Source organism: Aphanomyces astaci (genome assembly GCF_000520075.1).
Source record: "Aphanomyces astaci strain APO3 unplaced genomic scaffold supercont1.43, whole genome shotgun sequence".
NCBI classification, from domain to species: domain Eukaryota; phylum Oomycota; class Saprolegniomycetes; order Saprolegniales; family Verrucalvaceae; genus Aphanomyces; species Aphanomyces astaci.
The window spans coordinates 28,835-50,465 of record NW_009798306.1 but is presented as its reverse complement, the minus strand read 5'-3'; the positions used below and the strand labels follow the sequence as shown (position 1 = coordinate 50,465).

The 21,631-nt window shown below is 51.1% G+C and overlaps 12 protein-coding genes across 18 annotated transcripts; 8 read left to right on the top strand and 4 right to left on the bottom strand.

Moving 5' to 3' along the window:
* Window positions 1-47: 47 nt before the first annotated feature.
* On the top strand, window positions 48-918 carry H257_12768 (hypothetical protein; the record flags this gene model as incomplete). The annotated part of the gene is made up of 2 exons (XM_009840078.1): window positions 48-526; window positions 789-918. The coding sequence occupies 2 exons, from the start codon at window positions 48-50 to the stop codon at window positions 916-918; spliced, it is 609 nt and encodes a 202-aa protein (XP_009838380.1).
* Window positions 919-993: 75 nt separating this feature from the next.
* Window positions 994-1,693, top strand: H257_12767 (hypothetical protein). Its single transcript, XM_009840077.1, has one exon. It carries the CDS (start codon window positions 1,029-1,031, stop codon window positions 1,626-1,628), a length of 600 nt encoding a protein of 199 aa, XP_009838379.1. The 5' UTR covers window positions 994-1,028; the 3' UTR covers window positions 1,629-1,693.
* A 123-nt stretch (window positions 1,694-1,816) lies between these two features.
* On the bottom strand, window positions 1,817-5,514 carry H257_12766 (hypothetical protein). The gene is made up of 15 exons (XM_009840076.1): window positions 5,250-5,514; window positions 4,893-5,202; window positions 4,688-4,825; window positions 4,513-4,622; window positions 4,251-4,454; window positions 3,978-4,201; window positions 3,802-3,857; window positions 3,624-3,720; window positions 3,289-3,574; window positions 3,094-3,221; window positions 2,865-3,034; window positions 2,569-2,805; window positions 2,348-2,523; window positions 2,109-2,247; window positions 1,817-2,055 (listed from the first exon to the last, which is right to left on the bottom strand). Exons 1-15 carry the CDS (start codon window positions 5,487-5,489, stop codon window positions 1,865-1,867), a joined length of 2,706 nt encoding a protein of 901 aa, XP_009838378.1. The 5' UTR covers window positions 5,490-5,514; the 3' UTR covers window positions 1,817-1,864.
* Window positions 5,515-5,815: 301 nt separating this feature from the next.
* On the top strand, window positions 5,816-9,552 carry H257_12765 (hypothetical protein). Its single transcript, XM_009840075.1, has 12 exons — window positions 5,816-5,958; window positions 6,006-6,075; window positions 6,118-6,227; window positions 6,278-6,371; window positions 6,416-6,584; window positions 6,648-6,778; window positions 6,829-7,207; window positions 7,260-7,557; window positions 7,613-7,704; window positions 7,763-8,987; window positions 9,063-9,245; window positions 9,311-9,552. Exons 1-12 carry the CDS (start codon window positions 5,823-5,825, stop codon window positions 9,475-9,477), a joined length of 3,054 nt encoding a protein of 1,017 aa, XP_009838377.1. The 5' UTR covers window positions 5,816-5,822; the 3' UTR covers window positions 9,478-9,552.
* A 343-nt stretch (window positions 9,553-9,895) lies between these two features.
* H257_12764 (hypothetical protein) lies at window positions 9,896-10,932 on the bottom strand. Its single transcript, XM_009840074.1, has 5 exons — window positions 10,814-10,932; window positions 10,624-10,764; window positions 10,523-10,573; window positions 10,400-10,479; window positions 9,896-10,338 (listed from the first exon to the last, which is right to left on the bottom strand). The coding sequence occupies exons 1-5, from the start codon at window positions 10,911-10,913 to the stop codon at window positions 10,018-10,020; spliced, it is 693 nt and encodes a 230-aa protein (XP_009838376.1). The 5' UTR covers window positions 10,914-10,932; the 3' UTR covers window positions 9,896-10,017.
* A 1,468-nt stretch (window positions 10,933-12,400) lies between these two features.
* H257_12762 (hypothetical protein) lies at window positions 12,401-14,542 on the top strand. Of its 4 annotated transcripts, XM_009840070.1 has the most exons (7): window positions 12,401-12,791; window positions 12,838-12,959; window positions 13,003-13,065; window positions 13,110-13,159; window positions 13,204-13,350; window positions 13,396-13,512; window positions 13,554-14,538. In XM_009840070.1, the coding sequence occupies exons 1-7, from the start codon at window positions 12,409-12,411 to the stop codon at window positions 13,731-13,733; spliced, it is 1,062 nt and encodes a 353-aa protein (XP_009838372.1). In that variant the 5' UTR covers window positions 12,401-12,408; the 3' UTR covers window positions 13,734-14,538. The 4 variants fall into 4 exon arrangements, with proteins under 4 accessions (XP_009838372.1, XP_009838371.1, XP_009838374.1 ...); XM_009840069.1 differs by having other exon boundaries at window positions 13,396-14,542; XM_009840072.1 differs by having other exon boundaries at window positions 13,204-13,512.
* H257_12763 (hypothetical protein) lies at window positions 13,161-14,408 on the bottom strand. Its single transcript, XM_009840073.1, has one exon. It carries the CDS (start codon window positions 14,261-14,263, stop codon window positions 13,757-13,759), a length of 507 nt encoding a protein of 168 aa, XP_009838375.1. The 5' UTR covers window positions 14,264-14,408; the 3' UTR covers window positions 13,161-13,756.
* Window positions 14,543-14,886: 344 nt separating the features above from the next.
* H257_12761 (S-adenosylmethionine synthase 2) lies at window positions 14,887-16,296 on the top strand. The gene has a single exon (XM_009840068.1). The coding sequence runs from the start codon at window positions 14,960-14,962 to the stop codon at window positions 16,121-16,123; it is 1,164 nt and encodes a 387-aa protein (XP_009838370.1). The 5' UTR covers window positions 14,887-14,959; the 3' UTR covers window positions 16,124-16,296.
* A 278-nt stretch (window positions 16,297-16,574) lies between these two features.
* On the top strand, window positions 16,575-17,751 carry H257_12760 (hypothetical protein). Its single transcript, XM_009840067.1, has one exon. It carries the CDS (start codon window positions 16,640-16,642, stop codon window positions 17,678-17,680), a length of 1,041 nt encoding a protein of 346 aa, XP_009838369.1. The 5' UTR covers window positions 16,575-16,639; the 3' UTR covers window positions 17,681-17,751.
* Window positions 17,752-17,865: 114 nt separating this feature from the next.
* Window positions 17,866-18,517, top strand: H257_12759 (hypothetical protein). The gene is made up of 2 exons (XM_009840066.1): window positions 17,866-18,160; window positions 18,205-18,517. Exons 1-2 carry the CDS (start codon window positions 17,893-17,895, stop codon window positions 18,438-18,440), a joined length of 504 nt encoding a protein of 167 aa, XP_009838368.1. The 5' UTR covers window positions 17,866-17,892; the 3' UTR covers window positions 18,441-18,517.
* A 67-nt stretch (window positions 18,518-18,584) lies between these two features.
* H257_12758 (LAO/AO transport system ATPase) lies at window positions 18,585-19,835 on the bottom strand. Of its 4 annotated transcripts, XM_009840063.1 has the most exons (4): window positions 19,364-19,835; window positions 19,105-19,318; window positions 18,943-19,021; window positions 18,585-18,892 (listed from the first exon to the last, which is right to left on the bottom strand). In XM_009840063.1, the coding sequence occupies exons 1-4, from the start codon at window positions 19,803-19,805 to the stop codon at window positions 18,614-18,616; spliced, it is 1,014 nt and encodes a 337-aa protein (XP_009838365.1). In that variant the 5' UTR covers window positions 19,806-19,835; the 3' UTR covers window positions 18,585-18,613. The 4 variants fall into 4 exon arrangements, with proteins under 4 accessions (XP_009838365.1, XP_009838367.1, XP_009838366.1 ...); XM_009840065.1 differs by having other exon boundaries at window positions 18,943-19,318; window positions 19,364-19,834; XM_009840062.1 differs by having other exon boundaries at window positions 18,597-18,892; window positions 19,105-19,834.
* Window positions 19,836-20,810: 975 nt separating this feature from the next.
* Window positions 20,811-21,379, top strand: H257_12757 (hypothetical protein; the record flags this gene model as incomplete). The annotated part of the gene is made up of 2 exons (XM_009840061.1): window positions 20,811-21,224; window positions 21,371-21,379. The coding sequence occupies 2 exons, from the start codon at window positions 20,811-20,813 to the stop codon at window positions 21,377-21,379; spliced, it is 423 nt and encodes a 140-aa protein (XP_009838363.1).
* Window positions 21,380-21,631: the final 252 nt, after the last annotated feature.

Here is a 21,631-nt window from a genome sequence, read left to right as displayed (position 1 = left end):
CTTGACTCCATGAGAAGAATCGGCATTTGTGAATTTGGACGAGTTGGATGTCTTCAACCACCAAGCAAGTGTACTCGGAGATGGAGGAGCCTCCAATGGCCGTCCCTATCTCCTCCGACGCTGTGGGCCAGTGGAAGGTAGATGTGACCAGAGCCAGCACCAACTTGATGACGGATTGCTGCCCGTGCGCTCCCCTCAGCGACACCATGTCACGCATCACCAAGCACCACAAGGTGTACGGTTGGATGCTTGGCGTCGTCTACACCGCCGCACTGGTAGCTCCGCCGCTACTTGTCATCACTCAAGCCCGATCGTCTTGGGCCTGGGTCGCAGTGCTTGTTGCTTTCCTTGTGCTAGCAGCCCTAGTCGTCACGGCTGCGCGCTACCAGGTGCGTTCGTTCTTTGGCATCCCTGGAAACCCTGCCGAAGACTGCTTCTTCTCGTGTTTCTGCATGCCGTACACCATTGCTCAAATGAAAGCGCAAGTAGAAGATGTCCCAGTAACCGACATTAGCTCGCTGCCTGCGTACCAAGCTTAACATGATTCAAATGTCAGGTCCATCGACCTGGAGTTTTTTAGTAACATTAAGACGAATTTTGTATGAACCAGCAAACCGTGCGTTGTGTACAGTATCCCTGTTAGAACTGAATACTTCTCCGACGGACTTGGCCCTGATCGCTCCAAACCTCCTGTGTTGATCGGGCGGTGGTTCACTGCAGATGCTAACTCGGAGAAGAGTAGGCATAAGAGGGGCCCCTGCTTTCCACGTGTCTACATGTTCAAGTAGGAAAGTGCAAGGAACCACGTGGACATTGCCCCGATGGGTACATATCATGTTTATTGCCCTGCTCTTTTCTGCACTGGACAAAGCAGACGCAAAACAACAGCATCATGTTTACATTCCTGTAGCGTACTAGTTGTATACAGCATTGAAATGCAAGTGGCAAAATGTGGCCGAGATGCTAAAATCACCTGAATAGTCCGAAGACTTGGCTAAATTTAGTAGACACTACGCCTAATTGACAACATGGGCGGGTGCATTTCCACGGAAGCGTTCGACCATGCGGTGCTGGTGCCACACAAGCCGATGGCGGTTCTGCACTCGAGGTTCGCAGCCCAGTGCCCTGTGACACTGCTCATTAAGCAGAAAATGTGGTCCTTCTCTGGAGACGACTTTACGATCAAGGACATCCACACGGGCACGCCGTACTTCAAAATCAACGGGTCTGCATTGTCCTTACGCCAGAAGAAGTCGCTTCTGGACTACAGTGGCGCCCAAGTGGCCTACATGGAGGAGCCGCTCTTGTCCTGGACGCGGCGGCAGGAGGTGTACACCCCGCAGAAAGAAAAGTGGTTTGAGATCAAGCCGCGATTGACCATGTTCTCCAATGAACTGGACTGCGCCGCGGTGGACTCTGTCACAGGACAAACGCTCCACTTCGGCCTCCAAGGCGACTTTATCGCACGCAAGTCGGTGATCACCTGTGACGGTGTGCCAGTGGCCAAGATCTGGAAGCCAATCGAGTTCGTACGAACGCAGTATCACGTGGATATTGCCCCTGGAGTGGATATGGCGTTGATAGTCTTGCTATGCGTCGCGTTAGACGAAGCCACGGAAAAGAGATAGAACACTACTGGTACTGGTTACATGACGGTGCCTTACGATATACTAATACTACAACCGAAGACCTTCATAAATATGTTTATGCTTGATTTACTAGAGTACTACTCTCGAGTAGTTGCTATTATAGTGTTCAGTTAATCAGCATAGTAAGGCAGCGGCTACAGCAGCCAACCAAGAAACCCACCAAGAGGTCTGGTTTCACTACTAACGTTATTTAGAGGTCGACGTGTTTTGTACTCTTAGAGATTTAACTGGACGATGTGGTCCACGATTACCAAGCCACTGAGCAGTTGCCGGCTTAAGATGCTAACGGTGTCCATGTCCATCTGATGGAGCTTTCTGTACCCCAAGCGCGCCAGCATGCCTGCATCCACGCTGCACTGCCGAGCCAGCCCATCGGCAAACACCACTTCCAGCTGCATTTCTTGGCCTAAACAGCACATACAATAATAAATTGATAAAGTCGATATCGATAAAACGTACCCAATATATACACTGCGAAGAGCCCCGTGGCTGAGGATGGGACGCCGTCGTCCACGAGTCGGAATTTCTTTGCAATGTGAAACAACCGCCTTCGAACGTCCACCCGCACGCCATTGTGACCGATCGAAATGCGAGATCCCTATGAATTAATTTATTATTATTTTAACAATAAAGATATTGTTATATAAAAATATATCATTCGTATGAAAAAAGCTGATATTTTTCGCTTTTTGAGGTACCATGTGCTTGGAAATTTCAATTTTCTGGTTCAAATCGCACAACGCCAAGATGCCGTGGCCAGAGAAGGCCCACTCTTGGTACTGCAAGCCCACGCAAATGCAAATGTGCCATCGAGAGATGTAGCATTCCACGTACAGCACGCCCTTGTCTTCAAAAAAACCCAGGTGGGCCATGCCTATGGTTGCTGGATTAGGAACCCCGAAACCCCGAAACCCCGTACCCAATTTCACGCGCTTGGCCAAGTAATAAATGAGCGTGGGCTCGGAGTACCGAAAGCAGCGCAGCAGTTCGTTGGATGGGTTGCTGTCACTGCACCGCTGGTACATCCGACCAAAGTACATGTCTGGATTGGGCAGCAGTAGTGTTCGGGCGTCCAGTGACAAGTTGCGAAAGCTGTGGAAATCCTGCTGGTTCAGAACGTATTGCCCTCTGGACAGCATCAGCGCCATCGTAGCTCCTATTCCAGCGATAAGTTTGGTCGAATAATGTATAACATATATATATATATATATTGACCTTCTGTAAGCCGGTCCAGTTCGTGGATGCGCACGAGCATGGTACTCGGAAGCAGTCCAAAGAGTTTGAGGTCGTCTACGTCAAAAGCGCACTCCAGCGCCATCGCGTCGCCTTGCTTTCCATTCGCATTACAGTGTAGAACCATCAGTAAATGACCTTTCGATAAGCAGCTACAATAATATCGTTAATTCGACGTATTCTATATATATATATTTATATATTTAGCCACCTGTAGAGGACGTGATACGCGCCACGAAACCATACGCGGCGACAAAAAAGGCGCGGGTGGTAGCTCTCCGAGTCGGTGGTATTACCGCTCAAACTCGACTTTCGCATTTGCAGCTTCAGCGTTTCCACCTAACGAAACGACGAAATTGGGTCGGGGGGGTTCGGGGTTTGGGGGTTTAGGGGTTCTGTCAGGTACCCTCGTGAGCGCCGTGTTCTTCCGCAGATGAGCCTGGATTTTAATGGCAGCTTTGCGCTCCCGCCTCAACACGAGCACCATTTTGCCTGCTCGGTACCGCCTGTACGTGGTCTGAACAGCCACCGCCGCCCGCTCCCTTCTCGTGGCCAGCGCCAGTTTGTTGAGTTCTTTGCGCTCTTTTCTTTCTTTGGCGTGGAGCTTCCGCAGCTGGGCCAGAGCCCGTTCGCGCTCAAAATTCTCTTGAGATTTCCGGACCATTTCACGGCGGCGTTCCAGCTCGGCGTACCTAAGCAATTTTTTCTGTGATAGCAACTTTCAAAGCCACGGCAACGTACTTTTCGGCCTTGTCTGGGTTTACACGAAGTTGCTTTTGCACCAATCGACGGCGCTGAATGGCTTGGAGTTTCACCACGACTTTGTCGTTGCCTTCGACTATAAATAATTTTCATTTTTGACTGTGGAAAGATAATATGAATCGAGCGAAGTAAATGGATAAGTAATGCACGTATGTACAGGCTTGGAACACGTAGTGGTTGGCGCTGTTTTTCATGCTTCGGGTCTTGTTTAGACTATGATTTGGGGTGAGAAATATGGACGGTTGGTTGATTTGATAAACGTAAATCAACATAGAAACGAATTACAGTGTCGCATTGAATAAGGAACCCCGAAATACATACTGTATCACATACCTAATGCTGTTTCTCCGCACCCGCAGTTGCTTCAACTGCAGCGAACGCTGTCGCATGACTGACTGGATGCGGATGGCGGCAACGTGCGCCTGCTTCTTCTCTTGGAGCGCCCGATAGCTGAGCATAGTGCGCCACCAGCACTGCAGCACGATCACCTTTTCTTGAATGTTGAGCGCGGTTTGCAGCGCTTTTCGCTGGATTTTAATATGGCGGTTCTTTCGGCGCTGGGATATGGTTTGAATCGTAACGTGAAACATAAGCTGAAATAGCTACCTGCACTTCGCGGTCCGAGAAATGCTCGAGCACGTCGAATTTGCTTCGTTTTAGAATGCTGTGCACCGTGGCTGGGTCCAATGCGGGGTTGTTTGTATGTTCAAAGGCGTCGGCGACACCATCGAACGACTTCAAAGGGCTTTCCAATGACACGCGCAGTGCATCTCGTTGCTGTCGCTTTCGAATCTTCTTGCTCATGGGCGACTAATAAACGAATGATTCGCGTTTAGCTCGGATCGGAATATAGATGAAGACGTCGCGCCTGTATAATCGCCGACTGCATCCGCAGCTCCTTGGAGCTGAACATGCCAAAGCTAGCGTACGACAAGTTCCACGGCTTTTCGTTGGACGCGGGCGATTTCTGGTCCAGCGCTACCATTATTTTGCAAGAAATGACCAACATATACATGAAATTGCATTGAAAACGAAATAACTACCTGCCATCGTTTGCTGGAGCTTGTCAGGCGAGACGTGGTGGCTCGTTTGGTTGAGCACACTCGTGACCAAGATCGTCAGGACGGGGTAGAACCAATGCGCGTGAAACAGGCCTTCTGCCGACACGGCGATGGATTTCCCTGCCAAGACCGACAGTAGCGTCCAAATGGGGCCAAATATATGTGTACGTAGGAGGTAGGTAGGTACCTGTAGGCGCGACGAAGACATACTCGATGGCGTCTACCATGAGCAGATCGTCGATGAGGATTCGGCAGGCCTGCAGCGTCGTGGTTTCGTGAAAAGGGATGCAAAACAGCGGCTGGATGGTCGTGTAGCGGCACATGTACAGTTTGAGCTCGCCGTGCTTGATGATGTCGTTGGTTTTAAACGTCATCAGTTTCGAAGGCGACGTCATGTTGGTTGGCAGGATGATCTCGGGCACGAATCGAGTAAGTGGGGACGGCGATTTCATCTTCTTTTTCCCGTGCGGACTGGCTTGTAAAGAAGGACTGATCACCTAGAATCATAGAATCAGTACCAAGGGCAATGTGATTTGAACTATACAGGAGAAGGGCGTTGCTTGGGGTATTTGCCAAATGGGCTGTTGAGCACGCCCAGTTTGCTGAGCTGACTGACCTTCGACGCCGACAGGTACGGCGACCGCGACGGCATGTCCACGAAGTGCAGAGGCGGCAGGATGGTGGACGAGGCGGGTGGGGGCTCTGGGGAGTGCTCATCTGAATCCGAGCCTGAAAAGTAGAGAAGTTCCTCGAGGTCTTCAGGGTCATACGCTAAAGCGTCCATCTTGCTTATGCGGGCACGTCGTCGGTTTCGGTCGTGTGTCTCGGCTAGTCAAGGGAGTTTCACCATGAAACGGCCAAGCGAACAACACTAAATGCAGTGGCTGGGTTAATCCTATTTCGTCATTTAACCTGTGTGTACCGGCACAGGTTAAATTAGTTAAACCTGTTTCGTGTATACGGCAAGTCGGGATAGAAAGGGTGAGGTCATTATTTACATTATTGTTATACGCATTGATTACGAATTCTCATTGTGCAAGCATTTCAAACATCCAGCTCGATCGGAAGTGTAACTGTCAGAAGAGTAACCGACGAGAAACGGCTGTATATTGGCGGGATGCTCCCCGAGTATGTCAAGGATGATCCGGTGGGGTATCATGTGAGCGCCAGTCGGCCGGGCGACGGAGGGGGGTATACCGAAGGACTGGTCAAGGCCTACAACGACCAGCACGGCACCGTCCTCGTTCGCTTTGGTACTTCTGCACGCATTCACAGTATTGTTTTAACGTTGGCACTTCAGATGACGGCGAAGAAGCGTGGTATGGACCAGAGGACAAACTAATGTTTCTGCAGCCATCGGTTACTTCTTCGTACGTCAGCAATGAGCATTCTGTTGATTCACTGATTGTTAGACCCAAACATCCGCCCCCAGACAACCCATTGCAGTGGAAGGTGCGCGTGGCCAGTGGGAAGCAGGGCCGGGTCGTGGGGTATTCCGCCCCGTTGGCTCAAATCCTCATGGGTAAACCCCTTTCAATGGGGTCGATCTTTCCTGTTGACATTTCCCCGTAGATTCGGGGGAGTCTGTCTACGTTAACATCGCCACCCACGACATTCAGTTTTTGTATTGCACGTCCATCTTTCAGTTTGAAAGCACCCCCCGCCAGTACAATCTCCTACATCCGCCCCCCCTTTTGACATCTTCTGTAGCCCCGAAACGGAACATGACCCCCAACCGTCAACATTACCCCTTTTTGCCAAACAATTTGACGTGACCGACGTCCGGTCCAAGCTGTCGACCTATCGATTGATTCTTGAGCACTGCCAAAGCTCCCCAGCGTGGCAGACGAAGATTGGATCCGACCTGAAAGCCATCGAAGTTTGTGATTTTTTTACTATTTTTATGCCCAAAATTCCTCCATTTTACATGGGAATGTCATAGAACGACCACCGGCGCATTCATTTTGTGTTTCAAGATCTGCAAGCCACCGACCGGGGGCTTCGGCTGGCGGCCGCCCGGTGCATTTGCGCCTTGGCCTACGAAAACGAGCTCAACCAATCCATTCTCTCCACGTAAAAAAAAACACATCGTCGAACTATTCAGCTAAATGGAATTATTGCAGGGAAAACGGACTCACGGTGGAGTGGCTGCGGGTGTTTTCGATTCCATCCAAGTTCCAACGTTTGTACGACGACCAGTGTAAATCCGAGGGCCGGGTGCCAGATCAAGAGGATTTTATTCGGTTTCTCACGGCGCTAGTGAGATCAAATATGCCCACAGTCGCTGCAAGCGTCTACAAATTCTGCGACAAAGCCGCCCACGTGCCGAGATTGTGGTGCTATCCCCCTGTCGCAGGCAGTGTGAACGAGTGGAGCACCATCCCAGACCCGGAATCCCATCTCATTGGGTTCATCCTCACCCCTCGGGCTGCCTTGCCCAAACATCTCACGCGAGCTGATATACAAGACCTAACGGATCTATTCACTCCTGACCTATCTGTGGTAAACAAGGTCTTTTCAATCTATATATTTATTATTACTTTTCGGGGTGTAGATGACGCTGCTGAAAAAAGCCCAAGTCGTGCAGGCCTCGCTGGCATCCCCCGCGAACAGATTCGCCTTGTACGAGGCGCTGAAAGAGGACCCGTTGCTCGAGTTGCTCTTGGAAGACCACCCCCCACTTGCGGGGTTGCTGCAGACGTTCGAAATGGAGGCAGCAATTTCCTGGCGGGATTTGTTTGGGTACTTGAGCACGAGAATACACGTCGATATCTTAACGAAGACGTGGGGCGCCGACTTGATGCCAGAATTGCTGCGGCTGTTCGTGTCCCTGATACCCGTTCCCAGTCCCTGTACGATATATATATATATCAAATTATTTGAATATTTATTTAATTTCTCTTACAGGGTTATTCCACCACAGCTGGGTGTGGCAGTCGCAGCTTCGCGCCACACTAGAAACCAGCGCGTTGTTAAATGGCATTCACCTGTTCTTCGAGGTACTACTAGTAGTAGTACAACTACTTTATAACTCAATATGCTAACGATATGAACTAGGCCTTTGAAGATACAGAGTCGCCAGTTCAATTGGTGATGGCGCTGACGCACCTAAGGAGGTTAGAGGTGCCGCCGGCCCCAAAACCCCCCGGAACCAACCCCCGACGAAAGGCATCCAAGGGAGACCATCGCATTTCCCTGGCGATTGTATCGGCCCAAGAAGCGGTCCGCGCGCTCAAAGCCATCCAGGCCAAGCACCACGCCGAGTCGAGTTTTCAAAAGCACCTGTCGGACGTTAACACGATCACGACGTACGTGAGCCAGAACGCGCAGAAGCTGCACGACCAGGTGCTGCAGCACGCGTACACGCCGCTGGTTCTGACCCCGCTCTGCACGAATTTGGACGAGATTGTGTCGAGTATGCAGGACATGAAGCACCAGACCCAACAGGACAAGGAGCTGGCGGTTTCGACCAACAAGGAGCGGCTGCAAGATGAGGAAAAGCAGCACCAGGCCGCCGTGGACGCCAAGAAACTCAAGTGGCAGCTCCAGTGCGACGCCATCGAAGCCCAAAAACAGCAGAAAAAACAGGCCACGACCGCGAAAAACGAAAAGAAAGCAGCTCGTGTGCGCCAAGAGCGTCAGGCGCTGGCCCGTCGCCGCGACCAGGAGGTGCGCAAACTGGAGCAAAAAGTGGCCAAAATCATGCAGAGTCCGCGCCACGCGGCCGAGTTCAAGCCCGTGCTCAAGCCCCACCCACCGCCCAAACCCCGAATCCCCGAAACCCCGAACCCCCCGACCGTCACTTGCCCATCGGTCTCGTCGTCAGCGTGTCGGCCGCAGAGCGCGCGCGTGGTGCGAGACCGCACGGTGGCGTTCGGGAACATGGTGTCCAAGCTGCACTCGGTGGAAGTGACGATGAAAAAGGAGCAGACGAAAGCGATGTGGCGGCACGTGCATAGTGAAAACAAGAGGTTTCAACCGCCCGCGCTGTTGAGTGTGTCGAATTGCGTGGCGATTGAGTCCAAACATAAGTCCAAACTCTTGTTTAAGTCGTCGTCCCCCCCAACGAGCCAATCAAATCAACAGCCGATGAACCTCCAGCGGGCCATCACGAGCCTCGACCTGCCCCTGGCCAACGAAGCCACGTGCATTAAACTGGCGTCGGAGCTCATTCCACCGGCTGTGAAACCGCCAGACATCGACGACGACAGCTCTAATTCTTATTGCGTTATGGCCAAATACAACCGAACTCTTGACGACGACCAACGCCAGGTGTTCAAAGGTATGACAATCCCAAACCCCGAAACCCCGGAGTTTCGGGGTTAGCCTTTTTAAATATTTATTACTATTTTGTTAGCCCGCTTTTCGAGCAACCACGTCAAGCTCAATCACCGGCTGTCGTACGCCGTGCAAGAGCAATACGTGCATATGGCGAGGCGGAATCAAGCGTGGGGCGCGTTTTGTGCCAGCTCACGAATCTACTCGGACGACCCCGAGCAGCTCAAGCGCACGGAGTTCGCCACCGTGGCCAAGAAAGTCGGCAAGTTATTACTGAGAAATTTATGTATTTTATCGAGCTAGGAATGCTAATAAACAGTTGCTTAGGAATTGTGCTCCGAGACGACGCAGAGTACGAAGCCGTGTGTCGACGGCTGGACAAGAACTTGACGGGGTTTCTGACGTGGAGGGATTTCTACGAGTGGTTCTTAGACCAGGATTTGAAGCACGCGATGGGAGTCAACCCAGATCGCCGGTCCAGCGCGGAAAAGTAATGAAAAAAATCCGCATTTAGGAATCAATCCCAACGACGGTAGTCGATTGGGGACTCGTCTAGAGTTCATTTGACCACGACATTGACAGTGTTGCTATTCACATGGTCACATGTCAGTACAATGTGAAAGCAAATCAACTTACGCATCAATATATATACAGTAGCCATAAATACATCGAGGAATGTGGTAGAGTGTCAGATTGTGAGTTTGAAAGTTTTGGTTCAATTCCCATTGACGTTACCATTCGATAAGAGCAAAGGTCGTCCCAACCTAAAACGGGGTTTCGGGATTCAATTACAAGTACTATTAATACTGTATTACTAGTATTGACAGTTAATACTAATATTACATTTATTATAATAGAATTAACTGTAAAATACATGACTTTGCTATTTCATGCTATTGCAGTGTACACTTGTAGGTATTGTAAGAGGGCATGGTGTTCTGCATCTCTCGTGATTGTAAGCTGGTAGCTCACGACATAACGTTATCGTTATGGTTAGGTTATACACTTCTGGACCATTGAAAGGTGACTGGATTCTATGCCACCTTTAACCCTCCCGCGACCCCTCCGCTGTTTTGTTCTGCCAGTGCTTTGGTCTTGAGGCTGTACTTGTGAAAGAGGTCGTCGTCCTTAGGCACGCCTGCATCCCCCGTCTTGTACATGACAGCCAGGTTGTGGCACGCGGGGGCGTAGTTGGCATCGCAAGACAGCTCCAGGTACGCCTTGGCCTTGACCACGTCCCGACTGAGCCCGTACTTGGACTGAGACGTCAGGTACATGCTTCCCAAGCGAAAGCAACTGCCGCCTTCGCCCGCCGCGCACGCCTTGTCAATCGCTTCAATGCCTTTGGAAATGTCCTAGGACTCGAAATGGCGCGGTTCACGGCACAAAAAGCGAGGACTTGTGAAGGACACCTACCTTCTCTCCACCCAATGCATTGAGGTACATGAGGCCAAGATGATGGCATCCGTGAATGTGCCCCCCATTACACGCTTTTTCTAGTCTAGACATGAGCATTTGTGGATGGGAATAGAGTCGAACCTAGGGCGGCCTTTGCTTGGAAGTCGTCCATCTCAACTCCCTTGCCAGCAACTACATGATGCACCATCGCATGAGTTTACGAGCATGCGAACGTCACGTACTCAGAAGGCGCCCGTAGTTGAAGCAAGATGCCGCGTAGTTCTTTGTGTCGCAGTTCTTCTTGTACACTGCCGCGGCCTCGCCGTACTTCTTGTCGACGACCGCCAACCACTCGCCGTAGCTGTGGCAGGCACTGGCATCCCCTGCAAGTGCAAGTGAGATAGACATGGGAAAGCCCATAGAGAGCATTACCCTTTCCATCGTCACAGTTGGACACGAACTCGTACAGCCGCTTCTCCAAGTCGTCGTTCAACCGCTTGGTTTCCGCCACACTCTTGTCGCTGCTGCTCATTGTGACAATGACAACCCTGTACAATTGAATGTGAATATTCGTTTCCACGGGATTTCTCTGACCACTAGTACTACGTATCGTTAGTACTTATTAATAGTAATACTAGAACATTTTTCGTGGGAATACTATAAAAATATTAATATTTTATCATAGTACTATTATTATATTATTATTTATACTACTACGTAGAGAAATGATAAAGTTCTACAAGTCCATCGATTTTACAACCTGTCGACATTTCTTGGCCAGTCATCTGCTGTCGCTACAATCGTTGCTGGGCTTTTTGAACTGCTCGCTCAAGTCGGAACAAGCGGAGCCTAGCTTTCCCACTCGAACGTAACTAAACTGAATTGAGTTTTGTCGACGAGAGTGTTCTGGGCCTCAAGAGCCTGCTGCTACCAGACGCCAACATCTCGGACTTGACCATCACGGGGTGCTACGAGCCCGTTTAAAAGCTGCTTTTTTCATTCCTCGGTCGGTCCCACCTAGAGCCACTGGACTTGACTGGGAACACGCTGTCCGACTCCTGGTTGGGGCTATTAAGTACGGCCATTCGGTTAATCAAACGTTGCGGGTGATTATCGTAGCTAGAGTCCTCCCGAAAGTAGTGCAATCGTGTTATCGCATTCAACGCAAGTGTAAAATGCACGTAGTGATTTGTTAGGGGAATATTAGTAGTTAGCTATACAACGAGTGTTTGGCAGTTCATTGATAGGAATGGCGTCAGGACATGATTTGTGCAGGTGTGGCGCTGCGTTGCAAGAACAATGGGACATAGTTACAGATCAAGCAGTCTGACGCTTACTTGCTGAGGGCTCTAAATACTATTAATAGTATATTTTCGTTATTACTAGTAAAGCATTGCAATTGACAATAATTATCGATATATTTTATTATAAACAGTTACTATTAATATGAATACTATCTACCGGTATATCGTAGAATCTTTGGCCGAGGCGCCATTTTAGTTAGTCGCCATAAACTAATAATACTACTTCGAAGTACGTAGTACTCGGAGTACTAGTATTGCGGAAGCTTGGTTGGGTTGTATACTATATTAATTAATACAGTCGATTGTGGGGGTGCTGTCTTGGTGTTAAATGTCAGCCATGGTTAAGTTGTGAATACTTGGTGATGATTATTCTGCAAATCACAATGCTCCTTTGGGACTGCGTTATTGTCACCGATGAGCGCGTGACGTGTCATACAGTAGTTATGGACTACTATGTAGTAGTCGCGAAGAAACTCAGATATAATGATAGTAGTTAGTACAGTATCAGTGCGAGCAAACTACTGTAAAGACGAAGGCTCTAGCTGCTCTAATTCCGCACGTCAGCTGTACATATATCTCAGCAAAGTTGGCGGAGGACCTCAGCCCCCAAATATTTAAAAGCAAAAGTGTATTGTGGCACTGTCGGTTTCAACGAAACTGCCGTCAGGTGATATCCGGATATCAGCAGATTATCCGGATAGTGGAGTGCATTCGGGTGGAGGCATGAATGGAGTGCTGTCGAGCGTGACCTGGGGCACATGGGACCTGGAATCGCCGACTTACGTCACTCGGAATGGCGAGGATGATGACTTTGCATCTGCACAAGGCAGCAAGAAGGAGCGAAGACGGCGAGAGAAGGGTGTGCCGCGGCTCCAAACGCAAGAGATGGCGTGGTTCAACCAACTGCTCCATGACAAAATCGAGCCGCTGAAAGTGTTGCACTACCTTCCCAATCCACTCGCGGCGACGACGATGACATCCGTCATTCCATGGGACGACTTGCCTCTCGGTATCCATCCTAAAGATGGCCATTTACCTCCACAGCGCATCCAGAACAAGCGACATCAAGTTGACAACCTTGCCGTGTTCCTTCGGCGACTCCTACGGTGCGTCCTGCTCCATGTCATCGCGCGTGCTCACGCATATCATTAGCGATGGCGACCGAGTCGTCGAGTTCTGCGCAGGCTCCGGGTACGTAGCGCTCCCTCTCGCCTGTCTCTTTCCCAAGTGTCATTTTGTGGTCCTGGACATGAAGAAACCTTCGCTGGACATCGGTACGCGCCCGCGCTGCCATCCTTGTTCACTGGTGATGTGTAGCGCACGAGCGCATCAACGCTTCCGGCCTGACCAACGTGAGCGTCTTTTGCGGCAAAGTCGACGGTACGTTAACCTACTCCTCCATCCACTTCACACGATCCATGTAGAGTACATGGATTCGTTTGACGTGGGCATTGCGCTGCATGCATGTGGCGAGGTAGTTTATGGATGTATGTACTTGTAACTTAATGTACTCATCAGGCCACGGACATGGTGCTGGAGAAGTGCCTCGAGTCGAATGCTGCGTATGTGCTGGCTCCGTGTTGTGTGGGGAAGATTAAGCACAGCTCGTTAACGTACCCTCGATCGAGCACCTTAACGAACGTCCTGTCGAGGCACGAATACGAGGTGGAGTCCATCTCAAAGCACCGGTTTTGACGTACATTACGTTAGATCGTGGCCAAGGCGGCGGACTTTGGACATGCCGCGCTGACGCTGACCGCGATCAATGCCGCGCGACGGCGGTGCAAAAGCGTCGTGGAGGCGGATCGCAACCTGCGCGCTCAAGAGGTACGTCGATCGAGATCGATTAAGTTAAGAGACGGAACCAGTCCAAAGGGTACGCCACGGCCATGTTCATCATGCACCCGGCGGCCGCCACGCCCAAGAACGACATCCTGGTCGGGTGGCCGGCGTCGCTTGCGCACATGGAAGCCCCGGGACAATTCCTCACAGACCGCGCCGTGCACTGTGCGCTGTATGGGCACGAGTTGCCACGAGCCTTGTCGTAATCCCAACGAACGTTGAATTGGCTCTACACATGGGCAAATTCCTTGATTCCAAGCATGCATGATGAGGGACTCAAAATGGGAATTCTCCCGTCGTTGGAAGCTGCTACGAGACATCGCCGAAGGACAAAGTCACCCACACGAAAAGGACACTCGGTGGGTTCCACAGTTCCCACATAAGCATGTGAGACACATAGCCGCCACGATGCTTGAATCGCCGCAGGAATGTTCTTGATCATAGTGGCCCAGTGGTGAGTAGCCGGATGGAGATGCTGGCATGACAGTCCCAACAGAGGTGGAAGGGTCACCTCCCCAAGTGGGCAGCCTTGTGACTTGTAAAACTCGGTGGAGTGCCACATGTGGTGCTGATGACGCTGCAGATTTCGTCCATTTGGATAGGCCAGGTCGTGTGTTCGAAATGGGCCTTCTTTAACTCGTGCATGAGACATCGTCACTCTCTCCCGCAGTCCGATCTTTCCTTCCTTGTCGCTACCCTGCTCTCGTTGCCGATCTGACAATGACGTCGGCGCCATCTATTCCGCACATCGCCGCCTTCGGCCATCGGCCAGCCAATGCCGTGCATATATGGACCTTTGTCACGAATGCCGTCCATAGGCATTGGCGCAAGCGGCGGCATACTATAGTACGTAGGCATTCGTTGGTCAATCATCTTCACGCAGTGGATTGACTACTGACGGAGCATGCTCCACTTCCTTCAGTCATCACATCAACACCGCTCCTTCCACCAACAGCATCGGCGGAAGCGCTGACGTGGCCAAGGTTGAGGTGGATTCCATGGAAACTAGGCTCCGATTGGCCCATTTCAAATCCATGGAATTGAAGCTCCTTACAAATCCCAAGAGACACGTCATATTTCGCATCTGGGTGACAGACCCTTACAAACTTCAAGTCATATCCTAAATTCCATGGAATCCCTATTGTACTTGCCATTTGTATACGTATCACACTTCAAGCAGGCTCCCTTTTTTTGGTGGAATGGTGAGTCACCATCTGGACCCATTTCCGGATACGAAACAACATGCACAAGAATTGTATGCTAGAATACGGATACAGAAATGGTAGAGGGAACCCAACCCCTACTCCAAGCCAATCAAATCCCGAATAGGCACGGAGTCAATGACTTCGTTTTTGACTGGCGGCCTTTACGCAGCTTGGTGGTGGGTAGTGAAGCCTGAACTTCATTTCCGAATTTGCTCGCAATTGTCAAGATGGCTGTCGAACGCACGTTCCTGTTTACCTCCGAATCCGTCAACGAAGGGCACCCTGACAAGTTGTGCGATCAAATCTCCGACGCCGTCTTGGATGCTTGCGTCGCCCAAGACCCCAACTCCCGCGTGGCTTGCGAAACCTGCGCCAAGACCGGCATGGTCATGATCTTCGGTGAAATTACCACCCGCGCCACGATCAACTACGAAGAAGTGATCCGCAAGGCCATCAAGGAAATCGGTTACGACGACCCCGCCAAGGGCCTTGACTACAAGACCGTCAACGTGATTGTTGCCATTGAACAACAATCCCCCGAAATCCAAGCCGCTGTCGACGGTGCCAAGGACGAAGACATCGGAGCTGGTGACCAAGGTATCATGTTCGGTTATGCTACCGACGAAACCCCTGAATTGATGCCTTTGACCCACGTTTTGGCCACCCAATTGGGCGCCAAGTTGACCGAAGTGCGCAAGAACGGTACCCTTGACTGGGTGCGCCCCGATGGTAAGACCCAAGTCACCATCGAATACAAGCAAATCGATGGCCGCGTGATCCCTCAACGCGTCCATACCGTTGTCATCTCCACCCAACACAGCCCGGAAGTGACCAACGAACAAATCCACATCGACTTGATGAACCACGTGATCCTCCCTGTCATCCCGGAACAATACCTCGATGACAAGACCGTCTACCATTTGAACCCTTCTGGCCGCTTCGTCATCGGCGGCCCCCACGGTGATGCTGGTTTGACCGGTCGCAAGATCATCATTGATACCTACGGCGGATGGGGTGCCCACGGCGGGGGAGCTTTCTCCGGCAAGGACTCCACCAAGGTCGATCGCTCGGCTGCCTACGCTGCCCGCTGGGTCGCCAAGTCCTTGGTCCACCAGGGTTTGGCCAAGCGCGTGATTGTGCAACTGTCGTACGCTATCGGTGTGTCGCACCCCCTGTCCGTCCACATTGACTCGTACGGCACCGTGAAGGAAGGCTTGACTGACGACGACTTGATCGAAATCACCAACAAGAACTTCGACCTCCGCCCTGGTTGCCTCCAGCGTGACCTCAAGTTGAAGCGCCCGATCTTGCAAAAGACCGCCGCTTACGGTCACTTCGGTCGCGACCACGAGGACTTCACCTGGGAACACGTCAAGGAATTGCAATTGTAAAAGAGTAATGTAGCAACACTAGATTTGTCATCCATACTTCCATGGTTTGTTTTACTAGCAACCAATTTGATATTGCCTGAATTAATGTTCTGGATAGTTTCGAGGTTTGAAGTATAGGGGAGCTGGTCAATTGACTTGTATATAGATATTAATAAAGAGTTATGGATGGTGGCTATCTAATTTGGTCGAGCACGTTACCTTTCTGCATGGTGACACAATCAGGTAGAAGTTCCCCACTGTATCTCATACGTGGAAGCGCATGCATATATGGTGACACCATCAGGTGCAAGTTCCCCACTCCATCTCATGTGAGGAAGCGCATGATGAAGCTGGAGTGAAGTCGCTTGAATCGTCCAATGAGACCATGACAATCCAACCCTAGAGGGAAACTTCCACGGAAGTCGTAGCCTTGGTGTCACACTAATTCTGTTGTGCAACCCTATACTTTGCGTGCAGTTACGTGTTGTGAAACGTCGTCCAGAATTAGAACCACGCCAAGCGACTCTGGATTTCGCCATGCAAGCACCTCGACAACTCGACGAAGTCCAAGTCGCGACGGCGTGCGGCGCAGTGCTTCACGCGCCGGCCGACTACGTGACGTCCGACCACATCGTGGCCATTGTCGTCATCCTCGGAGTGTCCCTCTCCGGCGCGCTCCTTCCCGTCCTCGCGGCCCGGGTGTCGCTCTTCCGCAAACTCATGCCGTACGTCCGTCTCCTCAACTCCCTCGGCGTCGGAGTCATCATCGCCACGTCGCTCGTCCACATGCTTCCGCCGGGTCTCCAAGCCCTCAACAACCCGTGCCTCAACTTGGACTACCGCGGCCTCGCCATCGTACTGCTCGTGCTCACCATGCTCAGCATGCAGATCCTCGAGACGGAGATGGTCGTGTTGCTGTCCTCGACGGAGATGGCCTCGGACCTGAACGAGTCCGACCTCGAAGGACCGATCCTGTCCCCCGTGCCACACTCAGCGTTTCCGTCGTGCCACCCGAGTCTGTCATTCCAAGACCAACCCAATCCTCATCATCATCACCATCATCACCACCACCAACCCGGCGCCATCAGAGACCCCCTCGCCAAGCAGCTCAACGTCATCCTCTTCGAGTGCAGCGTCGCCGTCCACTCCATCATCATCGGCGTCGAAATGGGAGTCGCGTCCGGCGATACCTTCCACACGCTCCTCACCGCCATCAGCTTCCACCAGTTCTTTGAAGGTGTCGCGGTCGGGTCGTCCTCTCAAGGCGCGTTCAGCCAGTTCAAAACGTCCGTGTTCGTGGCGCTCGGGTTCGCCATCACCACTCCTTGCGGCATCTTCCTCGGGATTCTCATCTCTGGATCGTACGCGCCAACATCCGCGGCGGCGCTGTGGGTCAAGGGGATCCTGCATTCCGTGGCTGCTGGCATATTGCTCTACATGGGCGTGGTGGAGCTCCTCACGTATCAGTTCACGGTGAACGCGGACTTCCATGCCAAGGCGCGTCGGGACCGCTGGGCTCACTACGCGTGCATCCTCTTTGGGGCTGGCGTCATGGCGGCGATCGGGTACTGGGCCTAAGTTCGCGCCATTGGTTGGGGTGGATGTAACTGTATGTAGTAGTATTTGAATATGAGGTTGTATTGAGGGAATTATTATTCAATATTTCACAAAAACAGATGCACAATTCACTCATAATTGGCGAGATTTCGACCCTTTTTCTTCAACTCCTGCAACCGAAAAGCCTTTGATGGATTTGGCAGTTACCGGCGTTTCAAGTATCTTTTGGCATCATGGAGGGGACAAGTCCCAGCGTCGCCGTCTGCGGTGACCGCCGTAGCTGTAGCAAGAGCATGAATGGCGGCCGATGGACAGACGAGGAGCACGAAAGGTTCCTCGCAGGACTAACCGAGCACGGCCGCGAATGGAAGAAGGTCGCGTCCAAGATCAAGACGCGCACGTCTGCGCAGATCCGGTCACACGCGCAAAAGTACTTTGCCAAACTTGCCAAGGACAGTGGCGGCACCATGGACAGCCTCTCCGACGACGGCAATCTTAGCGGTGAAATGTCCTCCTTATCAATCCATCTCACGCTCCTGTTGTAGACATGGACTCGTGGTGTTCTGTGGACACGAACAACAACAAGAAACGATCCATGCCGTCGCCCGACGAGGTCCTGCGCGCCGTGTCGCCGTCTGCGCGGCAATCCCTCGACGATGCCGAAGTGTGCGCGCTCCAAGTGCTCGCGTGGTACGCCACGGCCCAGCCCAAGCGACTCTGCCTCGCAAAACCACCGCCGCCATCGCCTTCGTTTGCATTTGTGCACATCCAATCCACTTAGCGTAAATGGGGTAGTTCATCACTGTACCAACATTCTTTATATACCGTACAGTATAACTGTACCGTACAATGTCTCTTCTACTCGTGCTGCTCAGTACTTCACCGATACATTTCTCGACCACATCATCATCGCATATGGTTATAACCGATGACAAGAGGGTACGATATCGTCATCTATTTGGTGTCTTTAAAGATGGCGTCCATCAAGTGATGCGCCGCTGACCGGGGACTGATGTATCCGTGCGCGAGATCCGGCGCCAGTCGCTTGGCCTCAGCCGCCGCCTTCTTCTTGGCCAGCAGCAGCAGCTCTTCCGTGAGCTGGTTCCACATCCACTTGGACGCCTGTTTGCTGCGCTTCGCCTCCATCTTGGACGCCATCAGTTGCCGGAACTCGGTGAGCACGTCCCACACCCCCTCCACGCCGTCGCCCTCCCTCGCAGAACACATTTTCACCTGCCAAACAACGTTCACTATAACAGTATTATAGGCACAGATGTGTTTACCACGGGCTTCCAAGCTGGGTCTTTGCGTCTCACCAGTTGCAATGCATGCATGTAATCGACCGCAGTGTGCTTGGCAGCGCTACCCCGTGTACATATATATATATATATATGTACATCTCCACCATAGAACATATACTATAACTAGGTAGGTATCTATCATACCTCTTCAGCTCTCCGTCCGCCTTGTTGACCACGACAATGTCGGCAATTTCCATGATGCCTTTCTTGCTCCCTTGAAGCTCATCCCCGCCGGCGGGCGGCACGAGAAGCATGACAAAGTCCACCGTGTCGTCGATGACAATCTCGCTTTGACCCAGTCCCACGCTCTCGACCAGCACGATGTCGTACCCACATGCTTCGCAGAGCAGCACGATTTCTGCATATTCGTCAGCGCAAGGAGTAGGCGAGTATGAAGGACTACCGTTGGTGTGTTGAGCCACGCCGCCGAGGGTGCCGCGCGTGGGAGATGGACGCACAAACGCATCCGGTGCATTCGACAAGTGGGTCATGCGCGTCTTGTCCCCGAGGATGCTCCCGCCAGTCACGGACGACGACGGATCGATGGCCAGAACCGCAACCTTGTGACCTTTCTGCGTCAAGGATAGACCCAGCGTTTCGATGAACGTTGACTTCCCTGCACCGGGTGGGCCGGCGATCCCCACGCGGAACGACGCTGTTTTGGCCGCATGGTGCAGCTTGCGCTGCGCCAAGACGTGGTCCAAGAGAAGCTCGGCCTGGACGCGGTCCTTCGGAAGAGAAGACTCCACCAACGTAATGGAGCGACTGAGATGAGTGCGAGCCAACGCACTGGCGCTGAAGAGGCCATCGATGAGACGCTTTGTGCTCGGGAGGAGGGCTGTCATGATGCACTTTTTGCAATAGAGGAATTCCGGTACAATATGCAATACTACATTATTTTTCGAACGTTGGCCGATACTCCGTCCCACACAATAATGGCGTGAATTTAGAGTTTGGATGTACCGCACTTTGTATGTAAACCTTATAGACAGGAGCTATTTCTGCGTGAAATTCTCTCACCTGGGCCTGAATCACAAAAGAAGGAAAGTACAACTACTGATCTTCCCCCGAGTTTGGAACGGGCAAATATCAATACTCGGAGTACTTTGCATGCAAGAACTAATATTATAAAATGTCCAAGTTCTTTCAAAAATTCAAAAACGGCGACTAAGGTTGTCAGCGCAATTCCAACATGAAGCCGTGAACGACTTTGGTGGACAAGTACGCCTTGTATGCTATGCATTTAATAAAGCCGAATGCAACGTACTCTGAATTGGACTTATGGGCTAAGGAAGAGTTGAACCTATGCGCTGCACCATCCAAGCAGACCGTTCGAAGCACCATCAAGCGCCACCAAATCCAAAGTCTCCGTGCCGACAGCAAAGCAAGAACCATGGACCGTGTGGTTCTCCGATGCGAGGAACAGGGAGTTTGCCTTACAGGCGATCTCATTCGGCAAAGAGCGTCTTCAATCTGTGACGACCTTGTAATGCCAGATAGCCGCCGCCTGTTGTTTTCGAAAGGATAGTTATACAAGTTCCAAAGAAAACACGGCCTTACCAGCAAACGAGAGCATGGCGAGGCGGGCACTCTTCCAGATAAGCCCCCGGTCAATAATTATAATAATTTTTTTCAATCCCAAAAATTCATCCGGATAAAACATCCCTGCCTCGACCGCCAAACCACCTTCGACCACACACATAATATTGACAAGCAACCAAATCAAGTCTAGTATTGGCCCCGATTTTGGCGCGAGAAACGACCGGATAACGTTTTGAATGAATACAAATCACTTCTTATCCCCCGCTATTGTCGAATTCATCAACCAGTCCGCACGTTGAGGTGGCACGATGGACGCTCAGTATGACCTGCACGACCTTCATGACTTCTCCTACAAAGAGGTCATGAAGGTGACGTGCGATGAAGATGCCACTGTGGCATGGTGCTTAAAAGTTGGCCTGCTCAAGAACGTGATGCTCTGCCCAAAGTGCGACGGCGCCATGACCATGTCCGTCCCAACGAAGCGTTGGCGCTGCCGCCGGTCTTCTTGCGGCGATGTCCAGCGAAGCATCAAGGCGGACTCGTTCTTCGCCAAGTCAAAGTTGCCATTGACGAAGGCGGTCCGCCTGATGTTTGACTGGGCATCGCGCAAGTCAGTCTCCGTGGTAACGAAAGAGCAAGAAGTGTCGCCAACCTCGGCCGGCGACTGGTTTAACTTTTGCCGCGAGGTTTGCTCAGTCGAAATGCTAACATGCGAAATGAAGGTACGTAACTGAATTCATCTATTATCTATTCATTCATACTTTGAGTATTTTTCTGATATGTAAATACGTCTATTCATGTATTCCCCGTGTATATGCAAATGCATGTACCGTAATTTGACCACATATATATGCACATACTACTGTAGTCCACGTAGTTATATATTCACCATGTATATGCATATACACGTATTTATTTCTTCCCCACGAATATATATATATACATGTAATTATTTCTTCCCCATGAATATGCATATACATGTATGTCTTTATCCCACATGAATATAGATTTACATTTATGTACTACAGTATGCATGCATTCACCTTGTATATTTTTCTCTCATATATATGTATGTATGAGAGAAAAAATATACATATAAATATATATAATATATACATAGATATACACA